The sequence below is a fragment of the Podarcis bocagei genome (assembly GCF_964188305.1).
Source record: "Podarcis bocagei genome assembly, chromosome: 15".
In the NCBI taxonomy this organism is placed as follows: Eukaryota; Metazoa; Chordata; class Lepidosauria; order Squamata; family Lacertidae; genus Podarcis; species Podarcis bocagei.
Window position 1 is genome coordinate 43,405,037 of NC_138141.1, and position 23,062 is coordinate 43,428,098.

At 46.2% G+C, this 23,062-nt stretch overlaps 1 protein-coding gene across 1 annotated transcript in view; it reads right to left on the reverse strand.

Annotated features, from left to right (window-relative positions):
* AKAP10 (A-kinase anchoring protein 10) overlaps positions 1 to 15,236 on the reverse strand; it is a 31,184-nt gene extending 15,948 nt beyond the window's left edge. The window contains exons 1-3 of the mRNA XM_081172071.1: positions 14,984 to 15,236; positions 3,442 to 3,489; positions 734 to 913 (exon numbers count right to left, since the gene is read on the reverse strand). Of these exons, the coding sequence (XP_081028197.1) occupies positions 734 to 913; positions 3,442 to 3,489; positions 14,984 to 15,005 (250 nt within the window). The 5' untranslated portion in view covers positions 15,006 to 15,236. The remainder of the gene's footprint in view (positions 1 to 733; positions 914 to 3,441; positions 3,490 to 14,983) is intronic.
* Positions 15,237 to 23,062: the final 7,826 nt, after the last annotated feature.

A 23,062-nucleotide genomic window follows, 5' to 3' on the forward strand; every position in this document is an offset into this window, starting at 1 on the left:
ACCTACAGCTGGAACGGCTGGAACTGTACAACTCTGCCATCCCTGAGCATTGGGGCTGCGGCTGATGAGAGATGGCAGCCTGAGAACATGTGAAAAGCCACAAGTTCCCCATTCACACCAAGGAAAGGTGCCCCTGCTCTCCAGATCAATCAATCAATCCTTTATTAGCCATAGCAAACCACACATTATAAATCAAACACCATATACAGATTGTGGAAAATAGGAATTCAACATAACAATTTGCATAAATAAAACAGTGTAACACTACCACATCACCGACCATTCAAGAACCACTAAATCTCTCTATAATGGCCCAGTCTTTCCACATGGACAGCACTCGGAAATTTAGCCACTATGAAAGTGATTTGCTCATTCCTGTCCGAGAGCAGGTCCTGAACCGCTGGCAGCATAGAACCGAGCCTGTTAGATTGTAAGGCCTCTAACAATTGTCTTCTGGCATAGATGCCAAAATCACGAGAAAAGAAAATATGCTCCAACGTATCAGGTTCCTGCCTACCACATTTGCAGACACACTCTGTTTCCGGGAGAGCTAAATATCTTCCTCTTACTATCATCGAGGGAAACATATTAAATCTGGCTAGCATAAACAGTCTGCACAGTCCATGATTCTTCAGATTTGTTATGTAACCCTTTTGAAAATCTCTACACAAAGGGAGATTTAAATAGAGAGGGTGCTCTCCATATGTCCACCAAGGAAGAAGCCACGGCTTACCAAGGTCTCCAAAGTGCGCAGCCTCCATGTGGCTGGGCTGCTTTTTAAGAGCCGCTGTGCGGCTGCTCGAGGACTCCATGTTAGCAGAGATGGCGTTGATGGCCACATGGCTTGGTCCGGCGGCCTCCAGCAAGGCATGGTTCCGGGTGCTTCTCTGCGGGGAATGTACTGGCACTGCAGCTGGAAGAGGAAGGAAAAGGGGAGGAAAAGGAAGGCACTGGGTTGCTGGGGGTTTTTGGCCATGTACCCCACCAGAAAGGACACCTTGTTCAGCACTGAGCCAAGAGCCCACCCCAAACTACGTCCACGTAGAGAGGGGGAACCTGTAGCCCTCCAGATATTGAGTCCAACTCCCATCATCCCATAACTATGGTTGTGCTGGAGAGGACTAATGAGAGCTGGACCCAAAAAATTCTGGGCAGCCTGGTTTGAGCAAATGCTACTTGGGTAAGGAAACCAGTTTCTTCAATGCACAGAAGAAGTGCTTCTTGAGTCAGACTGCAATGCACATAGCCGTATTTTTCGCTCCATAAGACGCACCAGACCACAAGACGCACCTAATTTTTGGAGGAGGAAAACAAGAAAAAAAATATTCTGAATCTCAGAAGCCAGAACAGCAAGAGGGATTGCTGCACAGTGAAAGCAGCAATCCCTCTTGCTGTTCTGGCTTCTGGGATAGCTGCGCAGCCTGCATTCGCTCCATAAGACGCACACACATTCCCTCTTACTTTTTAGGAGGGGAAAAGTGAGTCTTATAGAGCAAAAAATACGGTAATTGTTTAATGCAGGAATGGCTGACTTTGATGCAAAGTACAATAAAATGCTTTAGATAATGAGCATATAAGCAAGCCAGCCACCTCAGGGGTCAGGTGGGAGTCAGGTGCCAAAGAACCCACTGTAAACATGCCCTGACGCAAGTCACAAGGACCTTCAGGAGTGGAGGAAATGAGGCCCAGGGACCAAATGCGGCCCGTGAGACTCGCCCTCCTTTGCACCCTTCTTGGGTGCTTTTGCCTGACTGAGACAGAGTGTCCTTCCACTCTGAAAATGCTTCTTTGCTTGCTTGGATGGAGGAGAGAGAGAGAAAGGGGTGTTCTGAGTGTGTGCAGAAACTAGCCTACTGTACAAAGCTCCTAATTTATTTTGTTGCTCTGCCCACTTTTGCCTCTGGCACCACCTGACCAGCATGCGGACCCTGGAACACAAGAGCAGAAGAAAATGCGGCCCTCGGGCTGCAAAATGCTCCCAACCCCTCCTGTAGTTAAACTTAAGACAGAGAGTGAAATCAGTAAGGCAACTGGAATGTTTTAACAGGCAGAAGGGGAGCACATTAAGGTTGTGCCAATTTGACAAAGATAAGCAACAGAAGCAGAGAAAATACTGTTCGGCTCAGCTCTACCCTCCTGTCCCTGACAGCAAAAGCAACAAACACACACACCAACACACAGATTGCTTGCGGAAAGCAGTAAAAAGGCTGTGCTGATGACACAGAATCACTGAAAAATAGAAAGAGACCCCGGATAACGGGGCTTAGGGTACCCAATTAAGGCTAATCCTCCTAATCTTTGAGGATTACCAGCATTTTGAAGGAACTCAGTGCTGACTAAACACAAAACGACGGGAATTTTCGGTACCAGAGAGCGGGAAGAGCTTTAAGTTCCACTGTGATTTGAGAAGCCGGGCAAAGGAGCCTTCTTGCTGAACACTGTTTGGCACTGCAATGGGTCCTGATTCTGCAAACACTGTGCCAAGAGGGAGGGGAATAGGAATTTCTGAGGCATTTATTCAGGGTAGTCTACTGGGGACCTGAATCCAGTCCTGAAGCAATTTACAAAGGTCATTCAGCTTTTGCAGTAAGAAGATTGCCCATTGCTACACACTTGTAAATTCCGAGGAATAAGAATGCTCCATATTTTTTTATTACAGGATCAAAAGAGATGAAAAGGGACACAGAATATAGATGTCGATATTTATGTCTTGTGTTCTATGCAGGTAGGAAAGATGTCAGTCCTGGAGGGCGCTCGCCAATGCTTGGGGGTGCTGGCACAAGGCCTGGATCCAGAGCCAGGGAAGTCTTAGTGCAAAATTTACTGTAGAGTCTGCCCATTCAAGTTTGTTTGCATGGCAGCACACTCTTCTGGCGCTCAGGCAACTCAGCGTGCTGCCTGCCAGATCTTTTGGACCACTGCTCCCGTCAGCATCAGACTACCATGTTGGCTGGGGCTGATGGGAAGTACAGTTCAAACTGCACAGAGGGGAAGGCTAGCTTGGGGGATTGGGTGACCTCAAGGGAGAGAGGCAGGCCACCCCTGCCATATAACCCTCTTGCTAAGATCAGGTGGGTGCCTTCACTATTTCCAAGACATGGAACTGATTGTGCCTACTTGGTCTTAAACTCGGTAGGTTCTCTCTCTATTTTGAACATCTTATTATGTCTACTTGCTTTGAAAGTCTGTTGGTGTTATTAGTATTTTCTTATATTTTATACTACTTCATGTAAACTACTGAAAGAGATTTCCCCCCGTTAAGTAGTATATAAATTTGGTTACATAAAGAAAGATAAAGGCTATTTCCATATAAAACTCCCTGTCTTTACCCCCCTGCAATAAACTAACCTGGATACCCCTCTAGACCCAGTGATCTAGTTGACCGGGCCTAGTTGACATCACCCTTCCTCCTCTTCAGAAATTCGAGAAACGGGCACTTACCTTTAATTGCTTTCACTTCGGTTACCTTCTCGTGCTCTTTGCCCTTCACTGCAAGACAAAAAGAACATGCCGTGAGGCCCAGTCGCTTTTGCAGAAAAGTCAAGTCTGCCCTTTGGGGAAGGATGCCGAGTCTTCCAAGCTGTCCCAGAATGTGTCAAGGCACTGGGTCATTTAGTCAAGCATTGTCTGAGTGCACAAGGTCCTAGGTTGGGGACCTCCAGATGTTGCTGGATTTCCAACTCCCATCATCCTTGTCTATGACCATGCTGGCTGGGCCTGATGGGAATGGGGAGTTCAGCAGCATCCAAAGAGTACCTGCTCAGGAAAGCCTGGTCCGGATTGTGCATATTAACCTGGGAGGTGGGCGGTCCTCCTGGTAGAAGGCTGGAATCAATGGCCTTTTGGTCCCTTCCTAGATTCAATACAGTCAAACCTTGGTTGTCAAACGTAATCTGTTCCGGAAGACCGTCCGACTTCCAAAACATTCAACAACTGAGGATCAAAGGGCAATCAGCAAAATCAATGGAGAAAAAAGAAAAAAGAAAAACTCCCTGGAAGCCATTCGTCTTCTGAAAATCAGTTGAAAACTGGAGCAGTTACTTGCAGGTTTTCGGCGTTCAGGAACCGAAACGTTCCAAAACGGAGGCGTTCGGGAGCCGAAGTTTGACTATACTAAATAAAAGCAGATAGTAAAGAGCCCAACTCCAGTCTTTTGTGGTACCCCCACCCATGTTTTGGACAACTCCCATCAGCGGTCTGGCCTACCCTTATTTAGAAATGTGCCCTGTTTTACTACAGCTTTCCTCTTTCAACAAGCCTTTAAGTGGAGATTTGTATCACATTTCATATCTGTATTGTATTTGAAACCGATTTTACAGGTGTAAAAGTTGTTGGTTTTTAATTGTTTATTCGTTTATATTTTTCAATTGTCTTACAACGAGAAGATCATCATCTTTCCCCCCACCATTAAATAACTGAGGGAGCAGGGAGGGAGAAAAAAATAAAACAGTTACTGTCCTGAGATTATACCAGTGTATAAGCAGAATTCAAACGTCTGAAATGCTTCAAGAACATTTTCTCCATTATCCTTACAACAGCCCTGCAAGGCAGGCACAAATTATGGGGAGAGAGTGGGATCTGGAAGAATAAGGGCTTGTGTGCTGCCACCTGTCAACTTCAGATCTCCCTTTCGTCACGACACAGATGTGCCAAATTGCAGCTCCTTCTCCTTGCCACTCAGCAGCTCCTGTTCTTGGATACATCAACAGCATCTGTCTACTCTCTCCTTCAACACACACCACTTTGTTCTTTGAACATTTCAATGCATGTGCTTCTCAGATGAATGGAGCACTGCTAGCGATACTGAAGCGATGTTTTGCAGAGCGGCTGGTGATAATTGCCTCCACGGAAAATAGGCACTAGCCAAACAATGTGAAAACAGGATAGATAGATAATTGCCTCAAAAGGAAGAGTTACACTAATTAGCCAAACGAAAATATTTGCTGCTGCCTTATTTGGCGGCAGAAAGGAGGTATCCTTCAGAAGTTTAATAACTTAATCTTTAATACATCAAATCTGAGCCTTGGTCCGAAAGAGGAGGCTTTAAGATAGGAGAAGTAAGCTCATCCACACACAATCTGAGAAGCGCAAGGATTTCTCAGGCAATGATTTAACAAGACTGGCTCTCTAGTTAAAGTTCACCACAGGAAATTTGCTAATTTTTACAAGACCCCCTGAAGCACTCACTTGTTCATTTTATAAACCGGTACAGACAAAGGTCCGTATAGTTAAAGCTATGGTTTTCCCAGTAGTGATGTATGGAAGTGAGAGCTGGACGATCAAGAAGGCTGATCGCTAAAGAATTGATGCTTTTGAATTCTGGTGCTGAAGGAGACTCTTGAGAGTCCCATGGACTGCAAGAAGATCCAACCTCTCCATTCTGAAGGAAATCAGCCCTGAGTGCTCACTGGAAGGACAGATCCTGAAGCTGAGGCTCCAGTACTTTGGCCACCTCATGAGAAGAGAAGACTCCCTGGAAAAGACCCTGATGTTGGGAAAGATGGAGGGCACAAGGAGAAGGGGACGACAGAGGACGAGATGGTTGGACAGTATTCTCGAAGCTACCAGCATGAGTTTGACCAAACTGCAGGAGGCAGTGGAAGACAGGAGTGCCTGGCGTGCTCTGGTCCAGGGGGTCACGAAGAGGCGGACACGACTAAACAACAACAACAGACACTTTCTTGCCATTTGGACTCAAAAGGAGGAAGGCTGTTGTGCTTGACGCAGGGCTAACAGGTACTCTCTTCCCTCCCCATAACATAGGAAGCTGACTTATCCTGAGTCAGACCTTTGGTCCATCTAGCTCATTATCATCTACACTGACTGGCAGCAGCTACCCATGATTTCAGGCAGGGAATCTCTCCCAGCTGTATCTGGAGATGCTGGGAACTGAACCTGGGACCTTCCGCGTGCAAAACAGATGCTCTGACACAGAGCCCCAATTCACGCATGCTTCAGCAATGTCGTAGCCATGCGTTTCCCACAGAAGCAGGAGAAAGGAAGCTACACAGGAAAAAACACCAAAATATGGTATGTATGTGTATTACATAAGTTGGCAAAAGTCACCGGCCTTTGCTGGTTCTTACTAGCTGCCTGACTGCAGGCACACATTGTTAGCCATTTGTAGCTCTAGAGACACAACTCTGCCTAGTTACCTGGAGGGGTCTGATAATCACCACAGGCTACCTGACAAACCGTGTTAGAAACTGAGATATGAAAGCTGGGAGCTAAATGACACTTTAAACCGAGGTTATGGGAACAACAACGGAATGTGTAGGCATGCTTTTTTATAACAAGAATACAAAGCTGAAAATGAATGAACTGCAGATAAAATATTATGTTCATTTTTCACATGGTCTAGTCCTAGCCCACCCCCCTAATATTCTTAAGAGGGCCTCTTCTCCAGTCTTCAGAGAGCAGCTGGAAGTGGAGAGGCAGCAAAAGGTCTTCCTTTCCTTCCACTCTGCAGTTTTAATCTGAAATCTTAGGCGCAGTACTGTACCCAGAGCTCAGAAACTGTTCGCGCTAATGAAATTCCCTGTCACAAAATGTGCCTAGAACAATGGGAGTTTCGAACACTGCAGAAAGGGACTGTTGGTGAGCCTCGTGTTGCGAGGGGAAGGGAAATAACTTGATACAGGCCTGCAGTTTTCACTGGCAGACCCATTTTGAGTGTGGGTATTTCAGCAGTATGGTAATCTCTTACCAGGCTGAATTCTTTAAGTGAAGGAATAAGCATACTTGTGAATCCCGCAGACTCCTTTGTAGGCTCGCCTCCCCTAAGCTGGTGCCCTCCAGATGTTTTGAACTATAACTCCCATCGGCTTGGCTGGGGCTGAAGGGAGTTGTTGCCCTAAACATTCGGTTTGATCAGTTGGCCTCAGAAATGTACATTGTGGTTATTTGGAAATATCTTCCAGACTTTATGCACTGAAAATATCACGCTTGGCCCCTGGCAATCAGTGGCATCACAGGAAATACGTAAAAAGCCTCTCTGGCCTTGGTGCATTTACACCTCCACACTATCTTGTGAATTCCACTTGTTAAAATAACTGGAATGCTTGTTCATCTAGCAGGCAGCTTACTCACTCTCTTGACTCTCAGTGGCCCAGTTTGGTGAGCTGCAACCTCCCGCCGAAAGAGGACAAGCAAGGCTGACAGGCGCATCCTTGCTGTATGAAATGCAGCGCTTTCACAGGGCTTTGCATAATTCATTGGTAAGTGCAGACTTGTACAGCCGGCTTAAAGGAGGAGGCAGATCTAGGGAATAGATTTTGCAAGTATGCATGAAATTCAAAACATTTACCGCCACTCAAGCCAAGTTTGAACTAGGTGCCATTCAGAGCACCTTCCTTTAATTGCAGTGGTTGTTTCAGATTGCCTTCAAAGGGTGATCTGAAACAAACACCAGGAGAACCAGTGTGATGTAGTGTTTAAGACCTGGGTTCAAATCCTCACTAAGCCATGAAGCTCACTGGGTGACCTTGGGCAGGTCATTTTCTCTCTCAGCCTGACTAACCTCACAGGGCTGTTGTGAGGATGAAAGAGGAGGGAGGGGGTTGCTTTATACTGAGTTGGATCACTGGCCTACTTAGCACAGCACTGTCTGCACTGAATGGCAGTGGCTCTCCAGGGTCTCAGGCAGAGGAGTCTTTCCCGGCTTAAACTGGACATACTGGAAATGGTATTCAGAATCTTCTTCATGCAAAGCAAATGCATTAATTATCACTTATCAGACTTGTTAGTCACTTGTTACCCAACCATCTCCGAGTGACTTACAACACATTTAGGAACATAAACACACCATCCCATTAAAAGAATTCATACAAAACACCTACAGTTCATATTATATTTACACATATAATGCACAGACAAATAAAGAACAGCGCACAACATTATCTCTGTCCGTCAAAAGCCTTGGAAAATAGGCAAGCATTTATTTGCCTGGTGCCAAAAATCTCTCAATGGAAATACGAGGCAGACCTCACAGGGGAGAGCGTTCCACAGATGGGAATAAGTCCTGCTTTTTGTCACCACCCTCTGAACCTCCTCACAAGAGCATCTAGAGAAAGGCCTCTGAAGATGATCAGAGGGTTCTGGTAGGTTCGTGACTGTGACCTAAACATTGCAGCCCCTTTTCTAAATGGACTTGCCAAGGCCCTGAACTTTCATCCAGAACATGCGCTCAGCTCCCCACCTTCCTTGATTTCCGTGGGCTGTTTCTTCCAATAACTGCTTGAAACAACTCAGTCAAGTGTGCATTTATTCCATCTGCATCCTGCTCCAATGGTAGCTTACATTATTGATTATTTATTCATTCGTTCATTAAATTTGTTAGCCACTTTATCTTGCCCAAGGCAAGATTGGTTATAAGCAAACAGCCAAACCAACAATAAACCTCACATGGTTTCCCTCCCGCTTTTCTGTCTTCAAAACAACCCTGCAAAGGTTGTTAAGACAGTAACTACCCAACATCACCTAGTAAGTGCCATGGATGCGTAAGGATTCAAACTCGGGTCCTCCCACATCCCGATTACTATTCCACACTGGCTTTCTTCCTTGCTTCCCCTCTGGAGATGCTTCCATGTAACTTCCTTCTAACTGCTAACTTGGTGCTGGGAACACAAACTTCACTTACGTCACCAACTTAGCTTGCCTGCGTTTCTGGTTACACCTGAATATTTCTGTTATCAGCACCAGCCTCACGCACGAGGGAATTACTAAGCAGGAACACAGAGGTCAGTTACATTTCAACACAATAAAGATGGTACTGCAAGGAAACCTAGGAGGCATCCAACTAAGTTAAGACCATTAATTTGAAAGGGTTCACTCTATGACCCCACTATCTTTTAGAATCATCAAATAAGGCGCTGGCAGGGAACTGTTGCGAACCACCACAAGGTAGCCACAGACACTCATTCTACAAAATCTCCATGTAGCATGAATGCCTGCTGTAGGCAGAAAATGTCTGCAAGCCTGGCTACCTGTGGTGGGTAGGAATTACTTCCAGGTGACCAGGCTGGCAACGTGTGTTCTCTTCTCCCTCTCCTTTTATGCCGTTCATATCCAATAGGCATGTGGGAGCAGGAAGGATCTAAACCTCTCTGCAGGCCACCAAGTTTCATGGATTTATTAGCAAAGCTGGGTTGGCACGTTGGTCCCAAATGAGATAGGAAGCTTAACTTTCCTGGGTGCGTCCCTAAAGCCACTAGGGTTGCGGAGCTAATAAGAGTTCCCACTGATTCAGAAAGTAATCTGAAGGCTCACTTCCTTGCAGACGTCCAAAATGCAGTCAGCAGAATTTCTACTAGATTTAGTACAGCACTATTACATCATACTGAAAACCAAAGGCTGCTTATAGATATACTTAGATAGACAAAGAATAGGTGGTCTTTTCTTTTACTGCCCACACAATATCAGTGAAGAACCATTCAACTTTCCAGGGTTTTTCAGCAATTTTCTGCTATAGATAGGGTAGTAGTGAAAATCAAAAATTGTATCACTTCCCAACTTAAAATCTCATTTTTGCACATAGGAAAACAAATGGACTGGGCCTCTTAATGCTCACTGAGCGTCACTTCCATAATCATCAGGCAGTTCGCATGCTTCCTTAGTTATTCCAGAATACAGGTGTTCAAAACTTCACACAGTCACTTCTTTCTGGCTGCTGGTTTACATTTTTCAAAACCCAATTATCTGGAGAGGCTCAACTGATGCCAGTTTTGGAATCATTTCAGCACCAGGAAAAGGCCTTTTAAAGATCACTTAACTCTTTTTTAAAAAACTTATTTTAAATCTACGATTGTATTACTGTTGATCTTTCTATTTTAATTTTTATTGCTACTGTAAGTTGCTCAGATAACATTGTTACTGGGCAGAATATAGACACATATATAAATTAAAAGAAAAGCAAACTTTTTTTAAAGCTCCTCGATCTAAGGCATCTCCCTACAATGCCTCGCAGTTTTGAATTTTGCCAACCCTGTTCTTTGTCTTCCAAAGTTTCCAGAAAAGCCCCAAATGGTACCTGGTAGTTACTGTCCAGCGCTTTTCCTCTGCTGATGCATTCCTAAAGGTAAAACAACTGTGTGCTCAGGACAATTTTGGGTAACATGAACCTTACACGGAACTTCTCGCTATATCTTAACTTTAAAACTTCCTGCTTCTCTGCCCAGGAAAGGAAGTGGCATAACATGGTCACTATCAACCTGCCAGAGCAGCACTGATTTTTTGCCCCACCCTGTATTGTCCTCTGAGTTTCTCAGCCTGTAGAGGAGGAAGTCTGGGTGACCTGAAAGATTACTTTTTAAAAAAAAAAGAAAAAAGGAAGTATCACAACTTATTCACCTTCTTTACAAAAGGGGTTTTCAAACAGTGTACTTTGGCACCCTGGGGTGCCTTGAATGATTGCCGGGGTGCTGCAAGCAACATTGGCCTCTGGTCCTCTTTCTTTCCCTCCCTTCTCTGATGCCCTCTCGTGTCTCTGCCTCCCAAAGGCTTGCATAGCTTTTTGTTGCAGCAGCCCTAGCTATAAGCTCCCCAGGTGAATGGTGCCTCTGGAGCTGGCCAGTGGGTGCTGGTTGCCAAAAGCTGAGGCAGCCTCAGAGTAAGCAAGCAGGCGGGCGAGGGAGCCCAGCCAGCTAGACCACCAGCCCCTGCTATTAGGAATGGACAGACAAGTGGGAGGCTGGGCAGGCAGGTGGACAGATAGGCACCATGCTGGCCTTTCTTGCGCTTACTGTGTGCAAGGCCTGCCTGGGAGCTGAGTGCCCAGTGCTGAAGGGGAGCCTTTCCACCATGTAGGCCCGGCAGCACCCACTGCTGCCTCCTAAGGTGAGTACGGTCCTGGTCTCATGTTCACCTTGGGCCAGTCTCCATGGGGCACTAAGGCTGAGGGCATCCTCTTCCCAGGCCCCTGTGGGGCAGTGTGAGGAGACATCTCTCTTTGGGGCGAGGGGGGGCGCTGCTCAGAGACCAGGGGTGGGGGCAGCAGCTGACTGGAGGGTGTTCGGAAAGGGGTGAGAAGGGGTGTCACATGGTTGTATGTTTCCCTACATAAACAGAATGCCCATGCCTGATTCAAGCTAGTATAAGAAGAAGGGCTCTAGCTGAGCACTCCCCAAAATAGTGGTTTTCTACCTGGAGGGAACTTCTGACATGGAGACGCGGTCAAGCGCACCCCCCCTTCCATACCCCGGCATTCTGAGGCAAGACAATCCCAAGGCCGGCCAGCCGGTATAATACTTTTCAGAGGGTATCTTGGCTCCAAAATGCAGGTGGATCTGCATTGAAACTCCTGGCCAGCGTCAAGAAGTGTGTCTAAGAGTGGAGGAGGGTAGTTGGGGATGCCACCATTGCCAGCTGCCCACGAGGCAAACTTGTTTTGTCCCTGGGATGCCTTGTGTTTGGTTTTCTGCAGCACGTATTCAGGCTTTTGAGAGGCCTGCTGGTGGGAAACTGTGGCTGCCACCATGTGGGTCCCATGATTGTGTCCATCTCAAATCTGTTGCCCCCTTTGTTATTGAGGATCCCAGCAATGCTTTCAAGTTCAGCGAGATAACCCTGTTTAAAGGAAGGAAACATTGCTATGCAGATATTGTAGATCTTGTAGAGTCAGAGTAGGCACCTAAGCAAGGAAGTGCCCTGACACCAAACTGCTCCCTTTGGGGAGGGGGAGGAAACATCTTTGAGCGTCTTCGAGTGACCAGCGGTCAAGGGCAAAGTCCTGTTGGTGGGCTAGATATGGTGTGCAAGCCTTATACTGTCTGTTTTGGGATTCCTAACTATCAGGGACCAAAAGTAGAACAGATGTCACACTGCTAACCTGAACCCCGGGACTGCTTCACTCCTCAAAACCTGATACAAAAGGTCTCAGTGGTGTTTCAGGAAAATACTTGAAGTTAGCAAAGTTCCAGAGTCTGGTGCAGGAAGATGAGCAACCATGAATTCCTTCCCCTCATTTCCCAGCACCATATTTAATCACAGCTTGAGCTAGTTAAAGAACCCTGCTTAATGTCCATGCCACTGCCACCCTTCAATACAGTAAAATGGCAAAAATGGTGAATTCACACCCAAGGGAGGAGGAGGTTTGACAGGAGGAAATGCCCAGCCTGTTCGCTTGTTAGCTCTGGTGAAAGGACAGGCTGTGTTACAGCCTATAGGGGTGGGAATTCCAGAACTGGGGAGCAGCTCCCAAGGCTGGGCTAGGTCACAAAATAGCTGTTTTCAGTACAGGGTTTGTGTGGTTAAGGAAAAGGCAACTTTAAACGAATCCATTGTACCGAAAGTTAGTGGGCGTATCAAGAGGCTGACTTTTACAAAAAGCCTTACACTTCAAAAGCAGTTGGACTGCTGCTTTATAACAGGGAAACAATCCCCAACAAAAGTCTAACTCTAAAACACACACGCACAGAGGAACTGTTCATTATGTGACCTGCAATTTAATCAACACGATTCAGAAAATGGCAATAGGCACATTTTTATTATTTCCTTGTTCTATAATTGCTTCTCCTATTCTTTTTTTTTGGGGGGGGGGGATATGAGAGCTAGTCCCACATTCCTAGAATCAGATTTGTTTTTTATCCTGCCTCTCTCTTTCTCCAAACTATGAAAGATGCTTAATGAGCAGCAACTTCATTTTTTAAAAATGAAAATGTATACATCACATTTCCATTGTACCATTCCTCCATGATGTCCAGGGCCATTCACAAACAGACACCACCACTATGGCTGGTGAAGCAAAGCAATATTTTAAAGACTGAAACGCACTACAAGATGCTGAAGAATGAAAAGCATTTAGTAAAAACCTGACTCAGGAAGATGGACTCATAAATGTTTCCTGTTAGAGAGTGTGTGACCCCACACAAGCTGACCAGAGCAGGTTAAAGGCCTTAAAGCCACCACGATGTATACACTGCAACAGTTCATAAATTCCCTTCGCAAAAGAAGGATCAAACAGCAGAGAGCAAGAACCCTGAAAGCCCTCACCATCAATATGTCAGCAACATCCCCTGCCTCAAACCGTAGAAGCTCTGTCCCCTAAATTTCCCCTAGAAAGGACTCCGGCCTTTACATCTCAAGTTACACTATATACTTTATGTAATATGGAAACATTCCCCCAAACGTTGCAAATTTCTTGTTTTTGTTTAACGGCTCACTATTGAACATGAAAATATTTTTAGCGGTGTGCATATCACTTTGAAAAATCTCTTGCCTTGGAAGTGCAAACTTATGCAATTGCAAATATCACTAAGTGAGGAGAAGGCTGTGCTAGTCGTAGGGCGCTCACAGCCAAGCCTTTGAAGATCAGGAATCACCCATTCAAGTCATGCAAACCCAAATTATTAGACCAAGGAATGCCTCAAAACAAGAGAGAAGCTGCATTCCCCAACACAAATGCAGCTATGTCAAATCTGCTGCCTTGGGTTTTGAGCTTACAGGCTATGAAATCTGTAGGAATGGGTTCTACCTAAGGGAAAAGCAATCATAAAGTTGCTCCTTGTTTTATGGCTGTTTGCTGTCGTGATTCATTGAATATAATTCTTTCAGGCTTGGCTGCTGTTCATTATTCTAGTAGTAGAAGGCTAGTAGTCAGCAGATAGTTCAAGCCCACCAGCCCCTCGGTGGTCCAGGGGCACTGCAGCAAAAGCAGACGGCAGGCGCTGCCAAGAGGAAAACCCAGGTGCTCAAGGACATTCACGTGAGCCCTCCCTGCACATAGCACTGGGCGTGTTTGCAAATGACTTTGTGATAAAGGCAGAAGTTGAAGGGTCCTGCTCATTCAGAGGGAATTTCAAACTCTCAGATGCCTTTTCCCAGAAGCTTAGTTCTCTCTCTTTTGACTGTCATGGCTGCTATTTCCTCTGTTTTTACACACTAACAAGTATGACAACCCATCACCCCGAAACACACACCTCGTCTCTACCTAGTCTCCCACTTGCCCAGTTTTTGTACTGTATTCCCCATAACAGGGGTCCAGCAGAGATCCCCTACCCAACCACTACGATCATTCACTCCCAATACTCCCAGACCACTCCACTGTCCCATGTAGCATCCTGGAACCCATTCCCAATCGCTACATTAATTCTGTCCCCCAAAATAGCCACCCTCCAACGAACTCACCACCGCGCTTGTTCCTAAACCTATTCATCCCTTCCACGTGGCCTTTTATTCTCCACGCTCCAGATTCCCTTAAGACCCCCACCACCCACCCACCGACAGCCCCCTTCGGCTGCCCCCTTCTGCCACAACCATCAGGCCTCAAACTTTCGCTGCTTCTGGCCCAGCCTATATTCAGAGCTCCCGAGCTTCTTCTGAAAACCCCTCCCCACCCTCGCTATCACCCCTATCCATTGGGCATGCTGGCTGCTGGGATGCTGGCCCAACATCATTTGGGGGGCACCGTGTTGGCTACCCCTGCCCCCCAACACAGAGAGAAAGCAGGAACACCCATCTACCCCTTCACCCTCAAAAGCCCCCCCTCGAAATCCCCCTCCACCACTGTCTCTACCACCCCTAACCACTGGGCATGCTGGCTGCTGGTATGCTGGCCCAACTTCATTGGGGGGCACCGTGTTGGGTATCTCTCCCCCCCAAAACACAGAGAGAAAGCAGGATCACCCACCTACCCCTTCACCCTCAAGAGCCCCCCCTTCGAAACCCCCCTCCCCCACCTCCTCACACAACAAGGCAGCCCCCCCTTTTCGCCCTTTTGCGTAGCCCCCCCGGGGGACTAACCCGGACTCCCCTTCTCCCTCAGGAACAGGCACCCCCACCGCCCTTGAAACAAGCTTTCTTTTAATAAAGCCCCCCCCCTACAGTAAGTCCCCCCCTTCAGAAAGACACACAGGCCCTCCCCCTCCCCCCAAAGGACGCCCCGCCCCTTTGACCTCCCGGCAACACCCCCCCCCCACATTTCACCTCACACCACATCCAACCCGCCCGCCCCCCGCCACAAACGGGCTTCTATATTATTATTTTTTACCTTTCCTCTTGAAGAAGGACATAGTGGCGGCGGCGGCGGCGCGGGGGCCGGGAGAGGGAGGCCCGGGCGGTCCCGTCTCCCTCTCAGGGCTCCTGAGGCAGCGCCTTCCTCCTGCTCCTCCCGCAACCGCCGCCGCCTCCCGCTCCCCACACGGCGGAAAAGGAGGCAGCCGCCATGTTGTCAACAACCGCCGCTGCCGCCGCCGCGCAGGTTCTTTCTTCCGGGGGTCGAACGGGGAGGAAAGGCCTCGCGGGGCATCTCGGGAAATGTTCAGTGGCCCTTATTATTATTATTTATTTTTTAAAAAAGTCAACGGTAACCGGCCGGCCTCTTGCCCTCAAACGGCATGGCCGCATGGGCGTCGGGGAAGGGAGAGCGGCGAATCGAAGCGGCGGAAAGCGGGTTTTGATTGGAGGGTGCGCTCGAGGGGGCCATCTTGGACGAGGGCACGCCCCGCAGGGGGAGATCGGTAGCGCGGGGGCCATGTTGGAAGCGGGCGGGCCGTGCCGAAGAGAGAGGCCATCTTGGGAGAGGGCAAGCTCTCCCCTCGCTTTCCTTCCTCTCCACCCGCCGTCCGGCCGTTAGAGCCCGAAGGCAGCCATCTTGTGTAAGGGAACGGTCGTCGGCTAGGATGAGCCGTTCCTGTCTGGAAGTGATTCTGGTTCAGGCATATTGGTTAAGGGCAAACACCAGACCAACCACAATATCCCCTCTGCTAACGGGAAAGGTATTGATATGAGAGAATCAATACCGGGCATGATTATCTCTTTATGATGTATAATTATAGTACGTCATGTATATTATTTATTTATTGATAATTTTTTACCCTGCTATTCTCCATTTAGGTCTCAGAGTGGCTTTCAATAATAAAATATATCAATTTTAAACTAATTAATTTTTTATAAAATTTATGCTCAGGAGGCCTTAATTCGCTGAAGCAACCCTGGTGCTATCCTCCAGTTGAGGCCATGCGAGTTAATGTGTCCAGCATAATTTTTTTAAATGATTTTTTAAAATTAATTTTCTAATATTCACCCTATTTTACCACAGTTTTGCCAATTATACAGATTCCAATTAATATAATAATTCAAATTAATTCCAAATTTATACAATTTAATCAAAGTGGTTTCCCGTGTTCCTTGATCAATGTTTTTTGTCCAGTTCTTATATTGCTGGGGTTCATATTTTTTATTAACATTGAATTACATTTCAGTTTTTAGCAATTACTATTCTTGTTAATACCTTCTCTAACTTTCCATAGGATTTCAAAGGAGGTGCTCTAATTATTTTCCTTTTCTCTGCATATGTCAGTCTAAATATGTCCAGTTATAAAGTCCTTTGGCCTTTATCTGCTGTCCAGTTCCTAAAATTCCTCCAACTGCTGTTGTCTCTCAGTGTAGCTGGGTTGGGGCTATAACCATAAATAATTCTCAAAATATCTCATTAGCTCCTTCCCATCATGCTCACCTTGCTTGGTGTTTCTGGACAACAACATACTCCACAGTCCATTCTTTCTCACTACTCAGTCAACAAATGTGTCCAATATTAAGACCGTTTGAGATGCCAAAATAATATATGACAAATTCTTTTGACAATATATATAGATTGGTATCATCAAAAAATTTGGACATCAGACAAGTTTCTTTAGTAATATTTATCATTTCTGACTACAACATAAACAACAAATTTGTACCAATGTACTTTTTCTCACCACAAATGATATGTACTAAGTTTATTGTAACCCTTCCAACAATTAGGTTGATATAGAGGAGTAGCTGGTTACAATATTACCAATTGAATGAAACATTTAAACATGATAAAAAGTGCGGCTTTGATGAACAAAGTTCCCAGTTTGAAAGGGAACTAATAGAAAACAGAGGAAAATTGATTTTAAGGATGTATATTGTTAGAATGGGACACCAAGGATGAAAAGATTAAATCTGCTTGGATCTCGGGATGTGGGGCACAATATAGACTTAGAATCATGGGGAAAACTGTGGAAATTTGGGTTGAATTTCACAACGTATTATACTTTGAGGGAAAACTTCATTAAAATGATATATAAAACTGTACCTAACACCAAGTAAATTGGCAAAGATGTTTAAATCAGCTTCAAATATCTGTTGGAAATGTAAAGAAGTAGAAGGTTCATTTTACCACATGTGGTGGACATGTAAAGTGGCTAAGGACTTTGGGGAGATGATTTATAATGAGATAAAAAAGATATTTAAGGTAACTCTCCTCAAAAGACCAGAAGCCTTTTTATTAGGGATAGCTGGAACAGATGTCCCCCAAAAACAAGCAAGTCTGTTTCTTTATGCAACATTGGCAACATGAATATTATATGCACAAAAAGGTACCTACTAAAGAAGAATGGCAACTGAAATTGTAAAATATATAGAATTGGAAAGTCTGATTTGCAAAATTAGAGATCAAAAAGAGACTGACTTTAAGGAGGACCGGAAAATGTTTGTAGATAAGACTCAATGTAAACATGTTTAAATGCAAGTAAGATTTGAGTAAGAACAACAGTGGAAAGTATGGTGGAGGTTTTTTTTGAGAAGAAGTTTAGGCATAGAATAATAATAATAATATGCAGCAAGAATTGGAATTTTGGGGAAACCATGGGGGGGAAGGGGAAGTCCTACGACTAGGTTGACTGATTAAATTTGAAATGTTGTTGAATTATTGTTTAGTTTTCAAATTTCCATAAATAAAATTTTAGAAAAGACATTTGTAAAGGAGTACGATGCCAACTGTGTAGTAATTTCAAAAAGTTTGCCCCAAGAAAACTGGAAACAGATTTTAAGGGTCACGATTCCCAAATTTTATTCCAATCCCTGAGAAGAATTTGTGTCTCTGTTTCTAGTTCCAATACCTTTCTAGAGGCTTCCCTAAATCTGTAAGTCACATTAAGGCAAACTAATCCATTGTGTTTAATTCATTTTCAAATGGTGTTAAGGGTCTCAGAGCTTGTGCTTTTACCATTTATAATTGAACTATGAATTCGGTAAAAATAAGTTGCTGTTTGTTAACACCCCACTTCGATGAAAGAGGTTTTCTCTAAACAGGATGAAAGCTTGGTGGATGTTTCAATCTATGAAATGTAGAGGATATCCTCTCTGAAGGAAGTTCACTGATGATCCTTCTTTGGTATGTATATTTATTGTTGCAAATGCATTTGATCCTGAGAGCCAATCTGTAGACAACATGTATACATTTTGGATGGCAGGATTTCCTGTACAGCTAGGTGTGGGCATCAGTGAGCTTGCTGTAGTGAAGATCTGTGGCTTTTTGTGTGCTTCCAGTGCTGAGGAGGACATTGAGGAAAGGAAGGAGTGACTTATCAGTGGTGCTGGTGAAAGTAAGCTTGATAGCTGGATGAACAGAATGGACGTAATTGATCTTTTTGCCACTTGCCCAGACCATCAATGTATCGCCGTTATTTAAGTGTTTTGTGAGTGCACATTGTTAGTAAACTTGATAGTTGGATGAATGAAGTGGGTGTAAATTGATAAAGTGGATGTAATACATAGGTTATCTTTGCCATTTGTCCAGACCACAAAGATATCATCAATGCATCGCCACCATATAAGTGGTTTTGTGAATGGGCTACCTGAGGATATTGTTCCAGGTTTTCACATGATTAAGATGGAGGCATAGCTCTGTGGTTCTCACACTCATTGAATCCCCACAACAACCCTGTGATGTAGGTTAGGCTGAGAGGCAGTCACTGGCCCAAGGTCACCCAGTGAGCTTCAGAGATGAGAGAGGATTTGCACCCTGGTTTCCCAGGTCCTAGTCAAACACTCTAACCACTACACTATAGTTCGATCAACTGATTATATGAATAATCAGTTGATCGAACAAGTTACAGTCTTTAAATACCTCGGCTTTATATTTCAGTCAACAGGAACAGGGTTATGGGGAGCACATCTGAAATATGCAAAGGAAAAAGCGTCTCAAAGCGCTAAAATTCTGAAACACCTTTTCCATATAAAAGGTGACAATCACATGCCATCAGCACTTGAAGTGTTTAAAGCTAAATCCCTAGCACAGTTATTATATGGGGCTCAGATATGGACAGGCACTCACCTTGGATCAATCTAAGTGCAATTTCGCCCCCTGTTCCATCGCATGTTCCAAATGCTTCATTGTGCTTGGAGACTAATCTCCCCTTGTTGAATTACAGACTTGGTGTAGGACATTTAATTATTGACTTCGTCTACATTTAAACCCCACCAGTCTACTACCCTTACTATTGCAAGATTGTCACGAGAGCGCTTGGACTAAAATTGTCAACCAAAAGCTTTATTTTTCTGGTTTATCACCGCAACAGTTATTAACACTGGGCTTCAGTAAAGCAAATAATTTAATTAGACAGCGCTTTTATGATATTGAGCAACAGAATCATTTGGCCATGATAATGAAATTTTGTCCCTGGTATGATTATTTTCCACCTAGTCATTTTGACACATTGGCACCCTATTTAACAATTCCAAAATACAGATGCACTTTCACTTATGCAAGATTAAATGCACTGCCTTCAGATGTACTTGAGGGTCGATTTCAAAAAATCCCACTGGAAAAACGGTTATGTCCATGTGGAGATAGCAGTATTGAGTCAGTAGCTCCTGTGCTTGCAGCTTGCACTCTTTATAAAGATTTGAGGAGTGAGGTTATTACACCTCTACTACTATCCGTATCCGGTCGCTCAACCATTGCTACTGTGTCCGTCCTTCTAGCAGATCAAGATAATCAGGTGACAGCAAAAACTGGAGAAAAAAATTAGCAGGGGCAATTAGAATAATATCTTTTATTTGATTATTGATGTAAACCTCCAGAATGTATTTTGTATCGTTAAGGTTTTACCTCTATCGTCAGTTCAGTTCATTTTACTTTATTGCTATGCCTAGTGGCTGATGCAAATAAAGATTCTTCTGATTCTGATTATGATGATTTTGTGCCCTCTTGGCTCAGTGCCATGTCCAGGGGAACCACCCACCCTGCCCTAAATCCAGCACTGACCTTGGTCAGGGCTGTAGCTCAGTGGTAGAGCACCTGGCTTTGCATGCAGAAGGTCCCAGGTTCAATCCCCAGCATCTCTGAGTAGGACTGGGAATATTCCCCCATCTGAAATCCTGGATTGCTGCTGACAGTCAGTGTAGTCAGTACTGAGCAAGATGGACCAAAGATCTGACTTGGCATAAGGCAGATTCCCGTGTTCCTCTTTAAATCAGCCTTTCATTTAGAACCACGAGGACCTCGTTTTATTTTAAGGGAATAGGTAAAGGGACCCCTGACCATTAGGTCCAGTCGTGACCGACTCTGGGGTTGCGGTGCTCATTTTGCTTTATTGGCCGAGGGAGCCAGCGTACAGCTTCAGGGTCATGTGGCCAGCATGACTGAGCCGCTTCTGGCAAACCAGAGCAGTGCATGGAAACGCCGTTTACCTTCCCGTCGGAGCGGTCCCTATTTATCTACTTGCACTTTGACGTGCTTTCGAACTGCTAGGTTGGCAGGAGCAGGGACTGAGCAATGGGAGCTCACCCCGTTGCAGGGATTTGAACCCCCGACCTTCTGATCAGCAAGTCCTAGGCTCTGTGGTTTAACCCACAGCGCCACCCGCATCCCATTTTAAGGGAATATCTGTAGCTTAATAGTAAGAGCACCTGCTTTGCATGCATAAGGTCTCAAGTTCAGTCCCCAATGGAATCTCCTTGTAGGGATGGGCCCCTTGTCTGAAACCCTGGAGAGCTAAGTAGCTTCAATCTTTTCAGACCCATGACCTATGTTCCACCTGAGTGGTCTTACATACCTTATTCCAGTGTTTCCCAAACGTTTTTGGGCAACGGCACACCTGTTTACCGGAAAAAAATCTCGCGGCACACCACCATTAAAGCCCCGCCCCCGTGACGTCATTCGGGGAGCCGGCGGCCCGGGCCTGAGCTGGAAGGAGAGGCGGTGCTTTTCGGCACAAGGCAATCGGCCTGGAATTGTTTCCCGCGCGCTGCGAAAGGGAACAGCTGCGGTCGCGCGAACCCTCCGGCGCTGGGAGGGGAAAGGGCGGAGTCGCAGAGCACCAGCTGGCTGAGCGGTTGCGCGCAGCGTTGCGCTTTTGGAGAGCGTGCGGCTGCTGCTAGGGGATCCGGGGACGTGAGCAGGCCTGGCCCGACCCGGGTTGAAGGAGGACAAGCCGGCAGCGCGCCAAGTGAGTTCGGTTGCGCGCGACGGCCCCCGCTCCCCCCACCCCCGCCGGATCCTTGCCGCCGCCGCCTCTCGCCCGCCTCCCTCCCACGGCACACCAGCCGATGTCTCACGGCACAGTAGTGTGCCGCAGAACACCGGTTGGGAAACACTGCCTTATTCCAACATCCCATGCTATTTTATTGGAAAGCACCAGGGGGCGCTTGTCCACCTTTTTGCAAACTTAATTGCCTTTAAAACTTCTGTCTTGCAACCCAAAAGGAGAGTTCAGCCGCTCAGTGGTATCTTTACCAAAGAATGAAATCCTCCTTATAAATACCGTAATGCCAGGTCTGAGTGCAACATTATTTTCCTCAGCCTCTACCCACCGTTTCCAGATCTGTTCCCGATGGACAGTTAACAGCAGTCGAAACCAGTAGCTGAGTCAGCCATCCACCTAGCTCACTATTATCCACACTGACAGTGACTCTCTGGAATGGCCCCTCAACCTAGGCTGGTTCATTTGGGCCAAACGGGGCACTGCCCCACCAACCTTGGTTCACCCTCAGCCAGGCCCCCATCTGCCTGCCTTCTTATAGCCAGCCCAGAGCCAGGGCTCTGCCTTTCAGCTTCCTCCTCCTCAGTCTCAGTAGAACTCAGCTGGGAGGAGGATGGGGACAAACCTAGAATTAGTTGGCTCTGCCTGCCATTGGCTCTGGCTCCCCCTACTGTTCGTCTCCCCGTCTTTTGCCTTATCAGTCCCAGTGGCCACCAGCCGCGGCTCACAACTGCCCCATTTTTATTTTTAAAATTCCATTGGCACCCTCATTTCAAATAAAAAATACCAAGGGGACGCTGTGGCACTTCCTCACATGGAAATGTGTGCCTCAGAGGACCCACTGAAGAGCCAGTCTGGTGTAATGGTTAAAAGTGCTGGACTGGGACCTGGGAGACCAGGTTTCGAATCCCCACTGAACTTCATGGCTGATCTTAGGCCAGTCACAGTCTGTCTCAGGCTAGCCTAGCCTAACAGGGTTGTTGTGAGGATAAAATGGGGGGGGGAACCATGTCTGCCCACCTGAGTCTCCTTGGAGGGAAAAGTGGGATGGAAATGTAATAATGAAGTAAACCTTGGGTGGGTGGGTGAAAAATGAAGCGTGTCTTGGCTTTTTAACAGGGGAGGGAGAGAAAGGGGACAGCATTTGGGGCTTTTTAGTTTAGAGAAAAGGGACGCAGGTGGCGCTGTGGGTTAAATCACAGAGCCTAGGACTTGCTGATCAGAAGGTCGGCGGTTCGAATCCCCGTGATGGGGTGAGCTCCTGTTGTTCGGTCCCTGCTCCTGCCAACCTAGCAGTTCGAAAGCACGTCAAAGTGCAAGTAGATAAATAGGTACCACTCTGGCAGGAAGGTAAACGGCATTTCCGTGCGCTGCTCTGGTTCGCCAGAAGCTGCTTAGTCATGCTGGCCACATGACCTGGAAGTTGTACACCGGCTCCCTCGGCCAATAAAGTGAGATGAGCGCCGCAACCCCAGAGTCGGTCACAACTGGACCTAATGGTCAGGGGTCCCTTTACCTTAGTTTAGAAAAAGGGGGCATGGCATGGCATAAGAATCTATTGTTGGAGTGGAGAAAGTATATGTTGGGAGATTGCAAACAAAAGGAAGGACACCACTCATGGTTAAAACTATGAAACTCCCTCCAAGAGGTTGTGATGCAAACGGCCACCAACTTGGATGCCTTTAAAAGTTGTTGGGACAATGGAGTGCTCCTCCAGGGGTGAAGTTGTACCGCAGCACGGAAGTGACTTTCCACGGTGTGCAACGCCTGGGCAGTGTGTATGGAGTCCTGGGCTGCTCAGCCTCGCTGGAACTATGTGGGACTCAGGAGAAGGC